Raw genomic sequence first — 16,966 nt, forward strand, 5'->3', positions numbered from 1 at the left:
AAATCCTCCAGGCCAGAATACTGGAGTGGGTAGCCGTTCCCTTCTCCAGGGGATCTTCCCAACCCAGTGATCGAACCCAGGTCTCCCTCATTACAGGCAGATTCTTTACCAGCTGAGCCACAAGGGAAACCCAAGAGTACTGGAGTGGGTAGCCTATCCCTTCTCCAGCGAATCCTCCTGATCCAGGAATCGAGCCGGGGTCTCCTACATTGCAGGCGGATTCAGACCCGGTACAGCCAAATAATTAATACATAAATTTGTTTTAAAAAATTCCTAGATCACGGACACTGATTTGGTAGATGTAACTTGGGAGCTATGAACTTGTATTTTTGATAAACATTCTAGATTGATCAAGGATTTTGAGATACAGTACAAAATTAGATAGAGCTTTAATTTTAAGCCAAACATATTTGAATTTGATATCTCTCTGAATTCTTATTGTCTGATAACACAAATCCATGTTTTCTTTACACCTTACTCAAGTTTTTTTGCAATAACAGCAGTAGTAAAGCTGACTTTCAGATTATCTTCAGCTTTTTTTTTTTAAGTGTTTATTGAAATACATCTTCAGTTTTTCATTACTTTTGTTTTCTAACTTTTTTTTGTTTTTCTAACTTTTTAGAACTTAGAACATCATATCCCTCCAGTGCCCTATGTTCTGTGAAGTTGTATGTCCGCAGTGTAATGCTACACATGTAGAAATCAATTGCTAACCACATTTTGTGTATTTTCTCTCAAGTTTCTGCATACACATATTTTTAATGAAATGGTACTATCTCTGTTGCTTATATATAATAGGATGCTCAAGAATTCCTTCGATGTTTAATGGATCTGCTTCATGAAGAATTGAAAGAACAAGTCATGGAAGTAGAAGAGGATCCTCAAACTATAATGACTGAAGAGACCATGGAGGAAGACAAGAGCCAATCAGATGTAGATTTTCAGTCCTGTGAATCTTGTAGCAGCAGTGATAAAGCTGAAAATGAAAATGGCTCTAGAAGCTTTTCTGAAGATAATAATGAGACAACAATGTTAATTCAGGATGATGAGAACAATTCAGAAATGTCAAAAGATTGGCAAAAAGAGAAGATGTGCAACAAGATTAATAAAGTAAATTCTGAAGGGGAATTAGATAAAGATAGAGACTCTATATCTGAAACAGCTGATTTGAACAACCAGGAAACTGTCAAAGTGCAAATACACAGCAGAGCTTCAGGTGACAGTTTTTATAATTTGCAAATGATAGTGTTTCATTTGTGGACAAAGGGTGCAAATTGTGGACAAAGGGTGCAAGATATGTGTTCAAGATTATATTTGCAATTTTACTGTTTTCTGAAATAACTTCATATTTTGTGTGCAGTTTGTGACCTTATAGTTCAGCCATATTAATTTAAAGAAGTAGGGAGGGACTTTCCCTGGCAGCCCAGTGGTTAAGACTCTGTGCTTCCACTGCAGGGAGTATAGGTTCTATCCCTGTCTGGGGATCTGAGATCCCACATGCTGCGTGGTACAGCCAAAAAAAGAAGAGGGAATTAAGTAGATGTTACTTTTGTGCTTTCTAACTAGTAGCTGCTGCTACTGCTGCTAAGTCGCTTCAGTCAAGTCCGACTCTGTGCGACCCCATAGACGTCAGCCCACAAGGCTCCCCCCGTCCCTAGGACTCTCCAGGCAAGAACACTGGAGTGGTCTAACTAGTAGAGTTTAGTACTATTTGCATGTGAGTATTAAGTTAGTGTCATCTAAAGCAGATTTATAAAACAGCAAAATAATCCAAATTGTAGACTATTAGATTTAGATTGCTGTCATTGGAGTCATGTCAGCTACAAAATATTTGGTGTATGCTTGGCATCAGAGTTTAATGTATTACAATGAACTCTGTTATAATAGATTATACCACAGTACTGGTCACTATTCTTTTGAGAAAGAGCAAGTGGCCAAATGAAAAACAATTGAGTTGTTTTTCATTTTACATTTATTTTTTCTTGGGTTAACTTGTCTTAGCTTAATGTGGTATTTAATTCTCCAAAGCACATAAAATCAAACCATCAGAGGTTCAGATTCTCCGATCTTAAAATAAATGGCAGACAAGGAACATAAAAAATTTATCTTCTATAAGTACTGAATAGTAGGCAGTACTAAATTTACTAAGATTTTTGAATGAACACAACTTTTTTCTGGAGAAGAAGGATGTTTCCTTAACCACAGGAATATTTGTGGTTCAGTGCATTAATACTTGTGCAGTAATACTTGTGTGCAGTGCATAAATGCCTTCTAGTCAAGAAAACGTGTCAGGCCCCTTGATTATACTGACATAAAGTTTAGAAGTTTAGATGTGGTTCAGTTCAGTTCAGTCGCTCAGTCTTGTCCAACTCTTTGCGACCCCATGAATCGCAGCACGCCGGGCCTCCTGTCCATCACAAACTCCTGGAGTTTACTCAGATTCATGTCCATCGAGTCGGTGATGCCATCCAGCCATCTCATCCTCTGTCGTCCCCTTCTCTTCCTGCCCCCAATCCCTCCCAGCATCAGGGTCTTTTCCAATGAGTCAGCTCTTTGCATCAGGTGGCCAAAGTAGTGGAGTTTCAGCTTCAGCATCAGTCCTTCCAGTGAACACCCAGGACTGATCTTTAGGATGGACTGTTTGGATCTTCTTGCAGTCCAAGGGACTTTCAAGAGTCTTCTCCAACACCACAGTTCAAAAGCATCAATTTTTCGGCACTCAGCTTTCTTCACAGTCCAACTCTCACATCCATACATGACCACTGGAAAAACCATAGCCTTGACTAGACAGACCTTTGTTGGCAAAGTAATGTCTCTGCTCTTTAATATGCTATCTAGGTTGGTCATAACTTGCCTTCCAAGGAGTAAGCGTCTTTTAATTTGATGACTGCAATCACCATCTGCAGTGATTTTGGAGCCCAAAAAAATAAAGTCAGCCACTGTTTCCCCATCTATTTCCCATGAAGTGATGGGACCAGATGCCTTGATCTTAGTTTTCTGAATGTTAAGCTTTAAGCCAACTTTTTCACTCTCCTCTTTCACTTTCATCAAGAGGCTTTTTAGTTCCTCTTCACTTTCTGCCATAAGGGTGGTGTCATTTGCATATCTGAGGTTACTGATATTTCTGCCGGCAATCTTGATTACAGCTTGTGCTTCTTCCAGCCCAGCGTTTCTCATGATGTACTCTGCATATAAGTTAAATAAGCAGGGTGACAGTATACAGCTTTGATGTATTCCTTTTCCTATTTGGAACCAGTCTGTTGGTCCATGTCCAGTTCTAACTGTTGCTTCCTGAGATGTGGTTAGAAGTTGTTTAATTATTAGTTATGTAGAATTTCAGTATTGAAAGACTCAGCAGTCTGCTATCTAGCCTTTCCTCATAAAAAACCTAATTAAGCGACCTACTAGTTCTTTATTGTTCTGTAACAAGTTTATTCTTACAATTAGTAACTAATTGATGACATAGATCAGGGATCTGAGCTTTTACATTTTCTGATTGAAAAATGTGACAAAGATGATATATGACACACAAAATCTAAAATATATACCATCTGGTCTTTTGTAGGGATCATTTGCTAATCCCTGACCTTCCCTGACCTAGATTGTATTAACTTGATTCCCTTCTAAAAGGCCTAGAGTGAGTCTCCTCCTCTCCTCCTATTTTCTTCCCCTAGTATTATTAGTCTACTTTTAGTCATGGTTGAGGTAATAATGAGAAATGCCTCTGTGAAAGTCATAAAAGTCATTTTTTGTGCATTATCTGCAGAAATCTCTGAAATCATTCTGTTTCAGTGTCTGTTATGTACACTTCTCTTTTCTTCACTCAAATGCTTTTTTAGCAGTCTCTCACCATGAAACATATGTTATATACTTAGGAATCCAATAGCAAATCAAGATAGCTGTCATAGAGCTTTTATTTTCTTGATTCATAATTTAATTCTCAAAAAAGATGCCTTTTTCTGACAGAGGGTTTTATTTCCTTTTATTACAGTAAGAAATAAAATAATTTATAATTATTTCATGCCTAAATTTCTTCCTGGATTTTGATTACTATATTAGTTTGGGAAGATAATCTCTTTTTCTCCCATATGTTTTTAAAGTTTTCTAAAAAATGCCCCAATTTGCTTTAGTTTTTTAAATACTAAATTAGGACAAGTATAGTCCGCTTCTGCTTTATATTTCCACTGCACACTTTCTGTATGTGTTATGAACAGTAATGTGTTATGAACATTAATTGGACTCTTAAGGGGAAAATCACTGTTACTCACTTAGCAAGCATAATGTCTGTTGAGTATTTCACCTGAGATTTATTAATGTGAATTGTGTTCAAAATCTCAGATGAAAAAAGCTTTCTTTGACAGGTGGAATAATTTTACTACTTAAGGTAATAATACAAATTTTAAATATTACAGAATATATTACTGATGTCCATTTGAATGACCTGTCTACACCACAGATCCTCCCATCAAATGAAGGTGTTAATCCACGGTTATCAGCAAGCCCTCCTAAATCAGGCAATTTGTGGCCAGGATTGCCACCCACACACAAAAAAGGTAGATGTTTCAGTTACTCAGGTTCCTTTGCTTTCATAGTTTAAAGTGTTAATTATGAAATATTATTCAGGCTTTTTTAAATTGACAGCATCATTTTATACAGCCGTGATTTAAAATATTTTTGTGTGTGTGGCACAAATTTATGTATGACAGAGTTTACTCTTTTGGCATAGGGTTCTGAGTTTCAGCACATGCAGAGATTGTTACGACCACCACCACAAACACAGTGTAGAACAGTTCCAGCTCCCCAAAGAAGTCCCCCATAGTACTATTCCATTCCCTCCCAAAGCCCCAGCCTTATCTGTTCTCTATTCCTATTGTTTTTCCTTTTCCAGAATGTCATATACATGTAGTCATAAAGAACATAGTCTTTTGAAACAGGCTGCTTTCACTTAGCTTAATGCATTTGAGATACAGTCACATTACATGTCTGAATAGTTCTTTTTTATTACTTAGTATTTCATTGTGTGACTCTACTGTGTAATACACAACTCAGTGAGTGCATATACTCACTGAAGGGTATATGAATTTGTTTCCAGTTTTTGGCAGTTGCAAATAATGTTGCTATAAATATTTATTTACTAGTTTTTGTATGAACATAAATTGTCACTTGTTCAGGGTAAACACCTAGATGTGGGGTGATTGGGTTTTGTGTTAGTTTTATGCTTAATGTTGCATGAAGTTAAAGAGTCTTCATGACTTTGTGTTAGAATTATTTAAAGACATCAAATACATAAAAAGCAAAATCCATAAATGAAAAAAAATTAAAATTTTTCTTGTCAAAATTATTAAGAGAATGAAAAGATTGGGAGAAAATATTTGTAAATCATGTACCTGACAGAGGACTTGTATCTAGAATACATAAAGAACTCTCAAAAACTTAATAGAATCCTTTCTTCAAATAAAGCCTTACTTGGAAGCAGCAACAAATAAGTAAAAGCAAAACTGTTCTGGTTGAAGTCAAGATGTGGAGACTGAGCCCCTTCTATTTTGTCACGGTTTCTCTTTGAGGGTTTTTGGTTGTTTTTTGTATTTTCTTTAGGTAGTTCGCTTAAACGATATTTTGACAGATTTTTTTCAGCAGAATAATTTTGCTGTTAATAGTTTCAGAAAAAATGTAAAGGAACTATTTTGATTTCTAAAAGAAAAAATTCTTCTATACCTGTTTTTCAATCCTAGTTCAATCTGCATTATCTCCAAAGAGAAAAAAACAGCACAAGAAATACCGAAGTGTTATTTCAGACATATTTGATGGAACAATCATTAGTTCAGTTCAGTGTCTGACTTGTGACAGGGTGAGTATGAGAGAATTATAATACACAGGAGATTTCTTTCAAATGCTTTAAAAAAAACAAGATGGTGTGAGAAGGTTTAATTCCTTCTCTTTGCTATTGATGATTATACATGTATTTCAGGTGTTTGCATAAGTATAAATTGATTCTAAGAGTAGAACTTGTTTTTTGGAAGTAGTAGCATCATACTTTTTTAAGGATGGGTCTTGACTTGTCATTGAACAGGCATGCATTAGCAGGAAGAATTAACTCAGTTCTTCATCTCTGGTAACAAATAAAGGAGATATGTTGCTCAGCAACCAGAATTTGAAACACATGCATATTCTCCCAAGGCTGATGAAATTAGTAGGAAACAGTTGTTACTGACTTCTACAAGGCTATGAATGTATCATCTCACTTGGTTGTATGGTTTGTAAATATTTTCTCATGTTAAGATTGGATTCAGATAATAAAAGCAGTATCAGGTTTATACAGAAGAGCATAAATTAATATCATCATGAGATTTTTAATAATACCTCTAAATTCTGAATTTCTTAGAGGTTTTAAGAATGGTTTTTCTTCAGTATAGTGATGACTATAATTAAAAGAAATGTAAAATGACATATCTCAAAAAAAGAAATAGCCCAAAGAAAGTTTTCTGTTATTGTGTTAGAATTAAATCAAATCTAAGGCTTTTCTATAGTCTATTTTAGTATCAGTTATTTAAGTAGAATTATCCTGAAATGTTTTCAGCTGTTTAGGTTTTACATCTTGTTTTTTAAACTACATTTAATAAGTATCACTAGAGGTCATTTCCCAAAATAAATGCAGTAGTGATAAACAGTTTGAACCTCAAGCTATAGTGGCTGGATGTGAGGTACTTCTTTTTACCACTGTGTTCTCAACTAATGGGGATGTTAGTAGTTACGGTTTATGTGAAGATTAAATTTAGAACAGTGCCTGGTACAAAGCAGTTTTGCTTTAGTTGTTACTATTTTTGCTTTGTTATTACTATAAAAAGCAGTTTGGTGTTTTGGTTTTTTTCCTTATTATAATTTGCTTGGATCTTTGCCATCTAAAATCTGTCCTCAGGTGTTTGTGCTGGATTATTTTCATCCCATTCTTAAAACACAAAACAATTTTAGGTGTCTGTAACCCTCGAGACCTTTCAAGATCTGTCCTTGCCAATTCCTGGCAAGGAAGACCTTGCTAAGCTGCATTCATCAAGTCATCCAACATCTATAGTCAAAGCAGGATCATGTGGCGAAGCATATGCTCCACAAGGGTGGATAGCTTTTTTCATGGAGTATGTGAAGAGGTATGTGTGTATTTTCTTTGTTATTAGTTCATTGTTAAAACTGCTGTTTCTGCTGTACTGGCAGAACATTTCCTTTCTTTTTTCTGTCAATGATGTTTCAGGTTTGTTGTCTCATGTGTCCCTAGCTGGTTTTGGGGTCCAATAGTAACCTTGCAAGATTGTCTTGCTGCCTTCTTTGCCAGAGATGAACTAAAAGGTAAGAAATACAAAATAGTTTTCATCCATGGCTAAACTGTTGTGAGTGAGCTAAAATATTAGTAGGACTAAATATGAAATGTATTCATAAAAGCTAAATTTTGAGCAGCTTAAATAGTGCTTGCCCGTATTGCCACAGTGCCAGCTTCTATCATGACAACATAAATACTGTAAATAATATCCTGAAATAATTGATACCAGCTCCTATAGTACTAGACATTATGATATTTGAAGTGTGTTAAATCTGCTCTGAGATTGAAAAAAGAGAAAATTCAGCCAGTATAAAAGACTGTACATCTGGATTAGTCTGAATTTCTCGGTAGTGTTTAAATCCAATCCTTCACTATTTTTGAGTGCCAGCACCTTGCTTCAACATACAATAGGCAGTCTAAATTTTGTTGAGTAAACTAAGTGGGCACAATGTTATTTGAGATAGCCCTTCTGGGTTGAAAACAAGAGGGAGGTGAAGGGTGTTGTAGGCAAGGTTAACATACTGACTTGAGCAGAGACTAAAAAATGTGTTACTGTTCTATGAGATCAGCATGACAAACTCAAAGAAGTGCAAAACCAAAAGAAAATAACTTTCTTTTAGTTGAAGAGGAATAACCAGATCTGTTCTATTCTCAGGTGACAATATGTACAGTTGTGAAAAATGCAAAAAGTAAGTGTCATTGGTAATGCTTTTAATTGCATGCTTTGTATTTTAAATGATATTTCTCTTGGTTATTTGAATTGGACATGTAAGATTTGTCCTAGTAAAAATGAAGAAACCTATTCTGTAAAACAAATCCAAGCTTAAAAATTTAACAAATTGTATAGGCTTAGCTAATATGTGACAGTGTATTTTGAGATAAGGTAAGTATGTCATTTTGCAAAAAAACATTTTCCATAATATAGACATATACTAGGATATATAACATGTATCTTTATTACATAGGTTAATTCTGCCATCATAAATAATGCAGTATTCTCTTCTGGTTTCTCACCTTAACAGGCTAGATATTAGAAGTGAAAGTGATTATAAAGGTACATAGTTTCAAGTCTGTGTAAAATTCAGAAAGGTAATACTGAAGGGATGGAGCCAAAGAAAAAACAACACCCAGTTGGGGATGGGACTGGTGATAGAAGCAAGATTCGATGCTGTAAAGAGCAATATTGCATAGGAACCTGGAATGTTAGGTCCATGAATCAAGGCAAATTGGAAATGGTCAAACAGGTGATGGCAAGAATGAACATCAACATTCTAGGAATCAGCAAACTAAGATGGACTGGAATGGGTGAATTTAACTCAGATGACCATTATATCTACTACTGTGGGCAGGAATCCCTTAGAAGAAATGGAGTAGCCATCATAGTCAACAAAAGAGTCTGAAATGCAGTACTTGGATGTAATCTCAAAAACGATAGAATGATCTCTGTTCATTTCCAAGGCAAACCATTCAATATCACGGTAATCCAAGTCTATGCCCTGACCAGAAATGCTGAAGAAGCTGAAGTTGAACGGTTCTATGAAGACCTATAAGACTTGCTAGAACTAACAGCCAAAAAAGATGTCCTTTTCATTATAGGGGACTGGAATGCAGAAGTAGAAAGTCAAGAAACACCTGGAGTAACAGGCAAATTTGGCCTAGGAGTACAGAATGAAGCAGGGCAAAGGCTAACAGAGTTTTGCCAAGAGAACGCCCTGGTCATAGCAGACACCCTCTTCCAACAACACAGGAGAAGACTCTACACATGGACATCAACAGATGGTCAACACTGAAATCAGATTGATTATATTCTTAGCAGCCAAAGATGGAGAAGCTCTATACAGTCAGCAAAAACAAGACCAGGAGCAGACTGTGGCTCAGATCATGAACTCCTTATTGCCAAATTCAGACTTAAATTGAAGAAAGTAGGGGTAACCACTAGACCATTCAGGTATGACCTAAATCAAATCCCTTATGGCTATGCAGTGGAAGTGAGAAATAGATTTAAGGGACTAGATCTGATAAACAGAGAGCCTGATGAACTATGGATGGAGGTTTGTGACATTGTACAGGAGACAGGGAGCGAGACCACCCCAGTGGAAAAGAAATGCAAAAAGGCAAAATGGCTGCTGGGGAGACCTTACAAATAGCTACGAAAAGAAGCAAAAAGCAAAGGAGGAAAGGAAAGATATTCCCATTTGAATGCAGAGTTCCAAAGAATAGCAGGGAGAGATAAGAAAGCCTTCCTCAGTGATCAGTGCAAAGAAATAGAGAAAAACAATAGAATGGGAAAGACTAGAGATCTCTTTAAGAAAATTAGAGATGCCAAGGGAATATTTCATGCAAAAATGGGCTCAGTAAAGGACAGAAATGGTATGGACCTAACAGAAGCAGAAGATATTAAGAAGAGGTGGCAAGAATACACAGAACTGTACAAAAAGGATCTTCATGACCCAGATAATCACGATGGTGTGATCACTCACCTAGAGCCAGACATCCTGGAATGTGAAATCAGGTGGGCCTTAGGAAGAAGCATCACTACAAATAAAGCTAGTGGAGGCGTTCAAATTCCAGTTGAGCTATTTCAGATTCTAAAAGATGATGCTGTGAAAGTGCTGCAGTCAATATGTCAGCAAATTTGGAAAACGCAGCAGTGGCCACAGGACTGGAAAAGGTCAGTTTTCATTCCAGTTCCAAAGAAAGGCAATCCCAAAGAATGCTCAAACTACTGTGCAATTGCACTCATCTCACACACTAGTAAAGTAATGCTCAAAATTCTCCAAGCCAGGCTTCAGCAGTATATGAACTGTGAACTTCCAGATGTTTAAGCTGGTTTTTAGAAAAGGCAGAGGAAACAGAGATCAAATTGCCAACATCCACTGGATCATTGAAAAAACAAGAGAGTTCCAGAAAAACATCTATTTCTGCTTTATTGACTATGCTAAAGCCTTTGACTGTGTGGATCACAATAAACTGTGGAGAACTCTGAAAGAGATGGGAATACCAGACCAACTGACCTGCCTCTTGAGAAACCTGTATACAGGTCAGGAAGCACCAGTTAGAACTGGACAGGAAACAACAGACTGGTTCCAAATAGGGAAAGCAGTACATCAAGGTTGTATATTGCTGCCCTGCTTATTTAACTTATATGCAGAGTACATCATGAGAAATGCTGGGCTGGAGGAAGCACAAGCTGGAATCAGATTGCCAGGAGAAATATCAATAACCTCAGATATGCAGATGACACCACCCTTATGGCAGAAAGCAAAGAAGAACTAAAGAGCCTCTTGATGAAAGTGAAAGAGAAGAGTGAAAAAGATGGCTTAAAGCTCAACATTCAGAAAACTAAGATCATGGCTTCCAGTCCCATCATTTCATGGCAAATAGATGGGGAAACGGTGGAAACAGTGGCTGACTTTATTTTTCTGGGCTCCAAAATCACTGCGGATGGTGATTGCAGTCATGAAATTAAAAGATTACTCCTTGGAAGGAAAGTTACGACCAACCTAGACAGCATATTCAAAAGCAGAGACATGACTTTGTCAACAGAGGTCCGTCTAGTCAATGCTATGGTGTTTCCAGTAGTCATGTATGGATGTGAGAGTGGACTAAAAAGAAAGCTGAGCTCTGAAGAATTGATGCTTTTGAACTGTGGTGTTGGAGAAGACTCTTGAGAGTCCCTTGGACCGCATGGAGATCCAACCAGTCCATCCTAGAGGAGATCAGTCTTGGGTGTTCATTGGAGGGGCTGATGTTGAAGCTGAAACTCTAGTACTTTGGCCACCTGATGCGGAGAGCTGACTCATTTGAAAAGACCCTAATGCTGGGAAAGATTGAGGGCGGGAGGAGAAGGGGACGACAGAGGATGATATGGTTGGATGGCATCACCGACACAATGGACATGGGTTTGGGTGGACTCCAGGAGTTGGTGATGGACAGGGAGGCCTGGTGTACTGCAGTTCATGGGGTCACAAAGAGTTGGACACGACTGAGCGACTGAACTGAACTGAACTGATATTGTCTGTAATGTTACCTGCTGTATGACGGCCAAATGAAAAAGACAGATAAGAAAGTATGGATTTGAGGAGGGAGGAAAGCTCAAGAGGGAAGGGATGTATTTATAATCATGACTCATTCAAGTTGTATGGCAGAAACCAGGACAACATTGTAAAGCAGTTATCCTCCAATTAAAAAGTAAGTAAAATATGAACAATAAAAAGCATCATACTATTTAAAAAACAAAAAGTATGGTTTTGTTTCTTTATACTAGCTGCCTCTTTCTATCTTGTAATAAAATTACGCTTTTAAGTCTTCTTGGTGATGAGTCAGAAAAGAAAAACGAAGGATTTAAAGCAAATACGTTTAAGGTAGAATGAACTAGAAAATTTTTCTGAATCTCTCTAATAGAAGAATAAAGGCCTCCTAATACGATACATAATCTTCATAATACAAACTTCTGGCTTTTGTCAAAAACCCAGGGAAATGTTGTTCTACAGCTGTTGGTCTTTTTCATGACAGAAAGGTATAGTGTACTGTTTGGTCAGTAAGGAAGGAAAGCTGCCCTGTACTTTCTAGAAAAAAGTACACTTCTAGTGAATTGGAAAGTATTTATTATCAGTTTGTCCTGGAAGCCACAGTTGATAGCTGATGACAGAGTTGGCCCAGAGGGGGAATCTTTCTTGGGAAAAAAGTGCCAGGTAAAAAAAAAAGGTAATAGTGAAGGTGGAAAAGAACTTGCATCCACCCCAGAATCCAAAATCCAAAGTAGAGATCTGTCAAGTATATGTTAATATTGATAATTGGGAATTCCCTTGCACTCTAGTGGTAAGACTCTCTGCTTTCACTGCTAAGGGCCCAGGTTTGATCCCTGAATAGGAAACTAAGATCCTACCAGCCATGTGGTATGGCCAAAAAAAAAAAAAAATTTGATTATTAATAATAACCACTCTTTATTTATCTCAGGTTATTCATTTCCCCATTCAGGGTAAAGGTTGTAGGGACTTCCCTGGTGGTCAAGTGGCTGAGACTCCATGCTCCCAATGGAGGGGGCCTATTAATAAAAGATTCCACGTGCCGCAACTAAAACCTGGTGTAGCCAAGTAAATAGATATATTTTACAAAAAAAAAAGAATAAAGTTTATATAATATATTGACCTGACCAATCAATTCTATAAAACTAGGATTTTATTTTACCCAGTTTCAATTGATACGTAAATGTTCTAAAGGCATAGCCAGACCATAGAAAGTAGATTTTTCATCAAAGAATTACATAACTCTGAAGTTTTATCTTAATTTAAATAATTTTTTACAGAAAGTGATTCTGGTGTTTAATTAGTATGTTTTTAATTGGTAGCATATAATTCAGTAGTAATCATTTTTAGTTTGATACTTTTCTCTCTGCATTTTCTAAAAGATTTTGCTGTATATTTGAAAATACTAAAGGTTTTGTAGATTTGTTTGGGAAACAGTTTTATTAAAATTGGTTTTCCCTTTTTATCCCTTAGGTTGAGAAATGGAGTAAAGTTTTGTAAAGTACAAAAGTTTCCTGAGGTATGGGCTTTATGACAATTCATTTTATTTTATGTGGTAGGTAAAGCTTTAATGTAACACAGTGCAGTGAATTCTTTAGCATTTGTTGAAGAGTGAAGTGGTTCTATTGACCAGTTACTATGTATACCCATTATGATTATCCATTTTTAAAATACTGGATTGCATGTCAAGTAAGTGCCCCTAGCAGTAAGTAAAACTATGTTAAACACATAGTTTAATCAGACATTGTAGGTTCTTACAGCTATAAAGTGTAAAATTGGAAAAACCAGTAGCTATGGACCTAGGAAGTACCACATTCCAGGATTTTCACATTTTAACATCTCTGGAATCAGGTTATCAGAATTGGATGATTATGTTTAATCTTGACAATAAGTGTATTTAATAGACTCCTTTATCTAGAACAAGACATTTTGAAATAACCCTACCTTTCTCTTTTTAAAAAGATTTTGTGCATCCATCTTAAAAGATTCAGACATGAACTGATGTTTTCCACCAAAATCAGTACCCATGTTTCATTTCCACTGGAAGGCCTGGATCTTCAACCATTTCTTGCTAAAGATAGTCCAGCGCAAATTGTTACCTATGATCTTCTGTCAGTCATTTGTCACCATGGAACTGCAAGTAGTAAGTATCCAAGTTTGACATATGATTTTACATTAAAGAAAGAAACATCTGAATTGATCTCTTAAACAAGCCCTGATTGAACAAAAGAAAAAAATGTGTAAAAGTAGATTTTTATTAATTATTTTATTTTGGCTTTTAAAAACATCAGAAATTTTAGGAATTTGAATAATTTTACTCTCATGTTTAAAATAGAAAAACATTTTGTGTTAAGATAAATAATAAGAATTTTAACATGATTATTTTTTACACTGGGTTTTTTAAGATTGCATTCTTTTTTCTGATTTTCATTTCCTCCAGTGATGGTGGTCAGGGTACATACTAGAAAAAATAGGGTAGTTCTTGCTATATCTCTGCTAGATAGGAACTGAGGCTACAAAACTAGTTTTATCTTCCATTCTTGTGTTAATTTTGTATTACTAAAATAATTTAAATTTTCTCTGCCTAAATTCAGGTGGACACTATATTGCCTACTGCCGAAACAATTTAAATAATCTCTGGTATGAATTTGACGACCAGAGTGTCACTGAAGTTTCAGAGTCTACTGTACAAAATGCAGAAGCTTATGTTCTCTTCTACAGGTGAGGTAATAACTCATGAGTAGGCTGTTTTGACAAAGATGACAAAGCGTTTCATGTTGAGGTTAATAGTGACTTCTAAGACTTTCAAAATGAATTGCTGAGTAAAGATTAGAAATTGTTTTACTCTCCTTACATGAGTAAAAGTGAAAGTTTGTATGTAGAATGATCTTTTGTTAAGAAATTCTTAATTGTTTAGTTGAGGGGCAAAGGGTTATATTTTGTTTTAGAAACATTTGTTTTACTTTTAAAAATTAGGCACTGACAGTAGGAACTAAATACCAAATTTTCTCCCAACATAGCCAATAAAGGAGGTATTAATATAAAATACTTTATAGTACTCTCTAAAAGATTGTACAGGCTACTGTCTTATTAGCAATCATTTGATTGTCTGTTTTCTAACAGTAGTTATGTGGATACCAGTAGTTATCACCTAGATATCACCCCTAGGGTTATAATGTAGTGGGGGAAGCAGGGAGCAAAGTACAATATATTTCTTATGAATAATTTTCAAGACCTAATAAGATTCACAGTACAGTTCACCCTCCAAATGCATGGGTTCTGCATCTGAGGATTCAACCAACAGCAGATAAGAAATATTGGGGAGGGAAAGATTCCAGAAAGTTCCAAAAAGGAAAACTTGAAATTGCTCACCAGTAACTATCTACCTACCATTTATGCCCTATATACTAATGTTTGCATAGCATTTACACTGTATTAGGTATTATGTAATCTAGAAGTAATTTAATGTATATGAGAGGATATGCACAGGTTACATGCAAATACTACTCCATTTTATATAAGGCTTTGGTATCTGCAGGGTTCCTGGAACCAGTCCCCCATGGATATAGAGGTATAACTGTGTTAGTGTGTATGCAAAGTCTAATAAGGAAGTGGAAAAATCCGCTTTACTAGACTGATGGAGTAAAATGTTTATTGAATATAATGAATCACTATCCTTAATAGGAAGAGCAGTGAAGAAGCACAAAAAGAGAGGCGAAGAATATCAAATTTGTTGAACATAATGGAACCAAGTCTCCTTCAGTTTTATATTTCTCGACAGTGGCTAAATAAATTTAAGACCTTTGCCGAACCTGGCCCTATTTCAAATAATGATTTTCTCTGTATTCATGGAGGTAAGAAACTCTAGTGAAAAGTAGTAGTAGGAATTTGCTATTAAATAATTTACAAATAAGGCAAGAGACAAGGATTTTCCTCTTCCATTTATTTTCCGTTTCCCCATCTGCATTCCAACTTAAATGTGTTTAATTTACTGTGGTCTCAGAAGTTAGTTTTTTCTTGTAAGTATGGGTAATCTATAGCCTCTTCATAGAATATATATTAATATATATTGGGTGCCATTTCCAAACGCTGTGCTAAGAGTCTAAAAATACCAGAAACACTGTTTCTGCTCTCAACGCTCCAGTTTCATAGTAAAGACAGAGGCATAAACACCTGATTAAGGCACAGGGAGCACGTCTATTGCTCACCATTTTTCTCAGCTGAGAGATATCCAGCTCCAACTGTATCCATGGCTCTTATCCCTTTTGTCTAAATGAATAGCTGGCTCTTTTCCTAACCAAAAAAATGTACTTGGAATTTAACAACAACAACAAAACCTCATGCAGTTATTTGCTAAATATAACTTCTTCCTTTGTGATTGACTGTGTTACTGCTTGTTCCCATGACAAATAATACCTTAGTGTGACACTTTTAATTAAATTTCAAGGTCAAAGACTTGTTATTCTCATTAATTAATTATTTTTGCAGTGAAACCACAAGAGATAGTAGAAATGTCCTGTATTGGATTTAGAAATCTAAACTTTCAAAATATTTCTGTATGTGAATTTTTCTCTTATTACTTCTCCCACTTGAGCTATTAACTTAAGTCTCTTCCTGTTCAGAATCTCCCTATAATCCTTTTATGGCATTTATCTGTGCCTGCCTTTTATTTTGGTTACTCATGTAAATTCTTCATTTCTTCTTCTGGCTTATAAGCTCCATGAAGAAAGATTGTCTCTGATTTAATCTCTGGTTTGCCCCAATACATAGTGAAGGCTTAGTAAAAATTTATGTAAGTTAAATACCTGAACATCTTGGTTAACTTACTCTCTATTTCAAGAGAAAATACACCTTCAGGAACATATGTTTATACTTAATTTTCTACCTCTTGGGGAGAGTTTTTAAGAATAATAATTAGGAAAAAATGCCAGGAATTAATCAGTTAAAATTAACAAAAGGAATGAGACAGACTCATTTTAAAATTTTCTAGGTGTTCCTCCACGAAAAGCTGGTTATATTGAAGACCTGGTTTTGATGCTGCCTCAGAACATTTGGGATAACCTATATAGCAGGTTTGTTTCTTTAAATCAGACAGTATGATATTGTGAAAATCAGTTTAAAAAATTTGTTAAAGAGAGATTGGTTATTTTGTATGTGCTCCTTGTGCTGTATGTTGCTTATGTACAATATTGCCTTTTCCTTTATTTATTCACTCTGAGGCATGACTGGAGAGACTTTTGTAGCCTGAGTGGCCCTCGTCTAGATAATTAATTCTAATTTTTCCTTTCTGATAATCTGTATGTATAAAGGTATGCTGTGATATTTAACTCTCTAAAGTTTTAAATTTTATTTAAAAATATTTCACACAATCCCCTAATATATTTCTTAAATATTGAAAATAATTCATTTCATGAATTCTTACATGAGTGGACAGGGTAAGTCTCCTTCTAATTAAAACTTGATTAAAACTGTGGCTGTGTATAACTTGAGATTTATAAACATATAAACATGCTAATTTTTGACAGCTACTTCTTTTATTGTATGTTATTGTTGCCGCAAACATTTTGTAACAAAAGTAGCTGTAAGGGAAAGTTCAAATATAGATAAAGCAGACAAATCAATAAACTGA

At 35.7% G+C, this 16,966-nt stretch overlaps 1 protein-coding gene across 6 annotated transcripts in view; it reads left to right on the top strand.

Annotated features, from left to right (window-relative positions):
• Window positions 1-16,966, top strand: part of USP33 (ubiquitin specific peptidase 33) — a 60,380-nt gene that overhangs the window by 33,412 nt on the left and 10,002 nt on the right. For 3 of the 6 annotated variants that reach the window (XM_043460920.1, XM_043460919.1, XM_043460924.1), the window contains 11 exons: window positions 799-1,216; window positions 4,413-4,553; window positions 5,733-5,848; window positions 6,970-7,142; window positions 7,244-7,338; window positions 7,965-7,998; window positions 12,811-12,856; window positions 13,300-13,480; window positions 13,932-14,058; window positions 15,022-15,191; window positions 16,328-16,409. In XM_043460920.1, the coding sequence (XP_043316855.1) occupies window positions 799-1,216; window positions 4,413-4,553; window positions 5,733-5,848; window positions 6,970-7,142; window positions 7,244-7,338; window positions 7,965-7,998; window positions 12,811-12,856; window positions 13,300-13,480; window positions 13,932-14,058; window positions 15,022-15,191; window positions 16,328-16,409 (1,583 nt within the window). The remainder of the gene's footprint in view (window positions 1-798; window positions 1,217-4,412; window positions 4,554-5,732; window positions 5,849-6,969; window positions 7,143-7,243; window positions 7,339-7,964; window positions 7,999-12,810; window positions 12,857-13,299; window positions 13,481-13,931; window positions 14,059-15,021; window positions 15,192-16,327; window positions 16,410-16,966) is intronic. The other 3 variants (XM_043460921.1, XM_043460923.1, XM_043460922.1) reach the window with 2 other exon arrangements.

The sequence above is a fragment of the Cervus canadensis genome, chromosome 2, assembly GCF_019320065.1.
Source record: "Cervus canadensis isolate Bull #8, Minnesota chromosome 2, ASM1932006v1, whole genome shotgun sequence".
Lineage (NCBI taxonomy): Eukaryota > Metazoa > Chordata > Mammalia > Artiodactyla > Cervidae > Cervus > Cervus canadensis.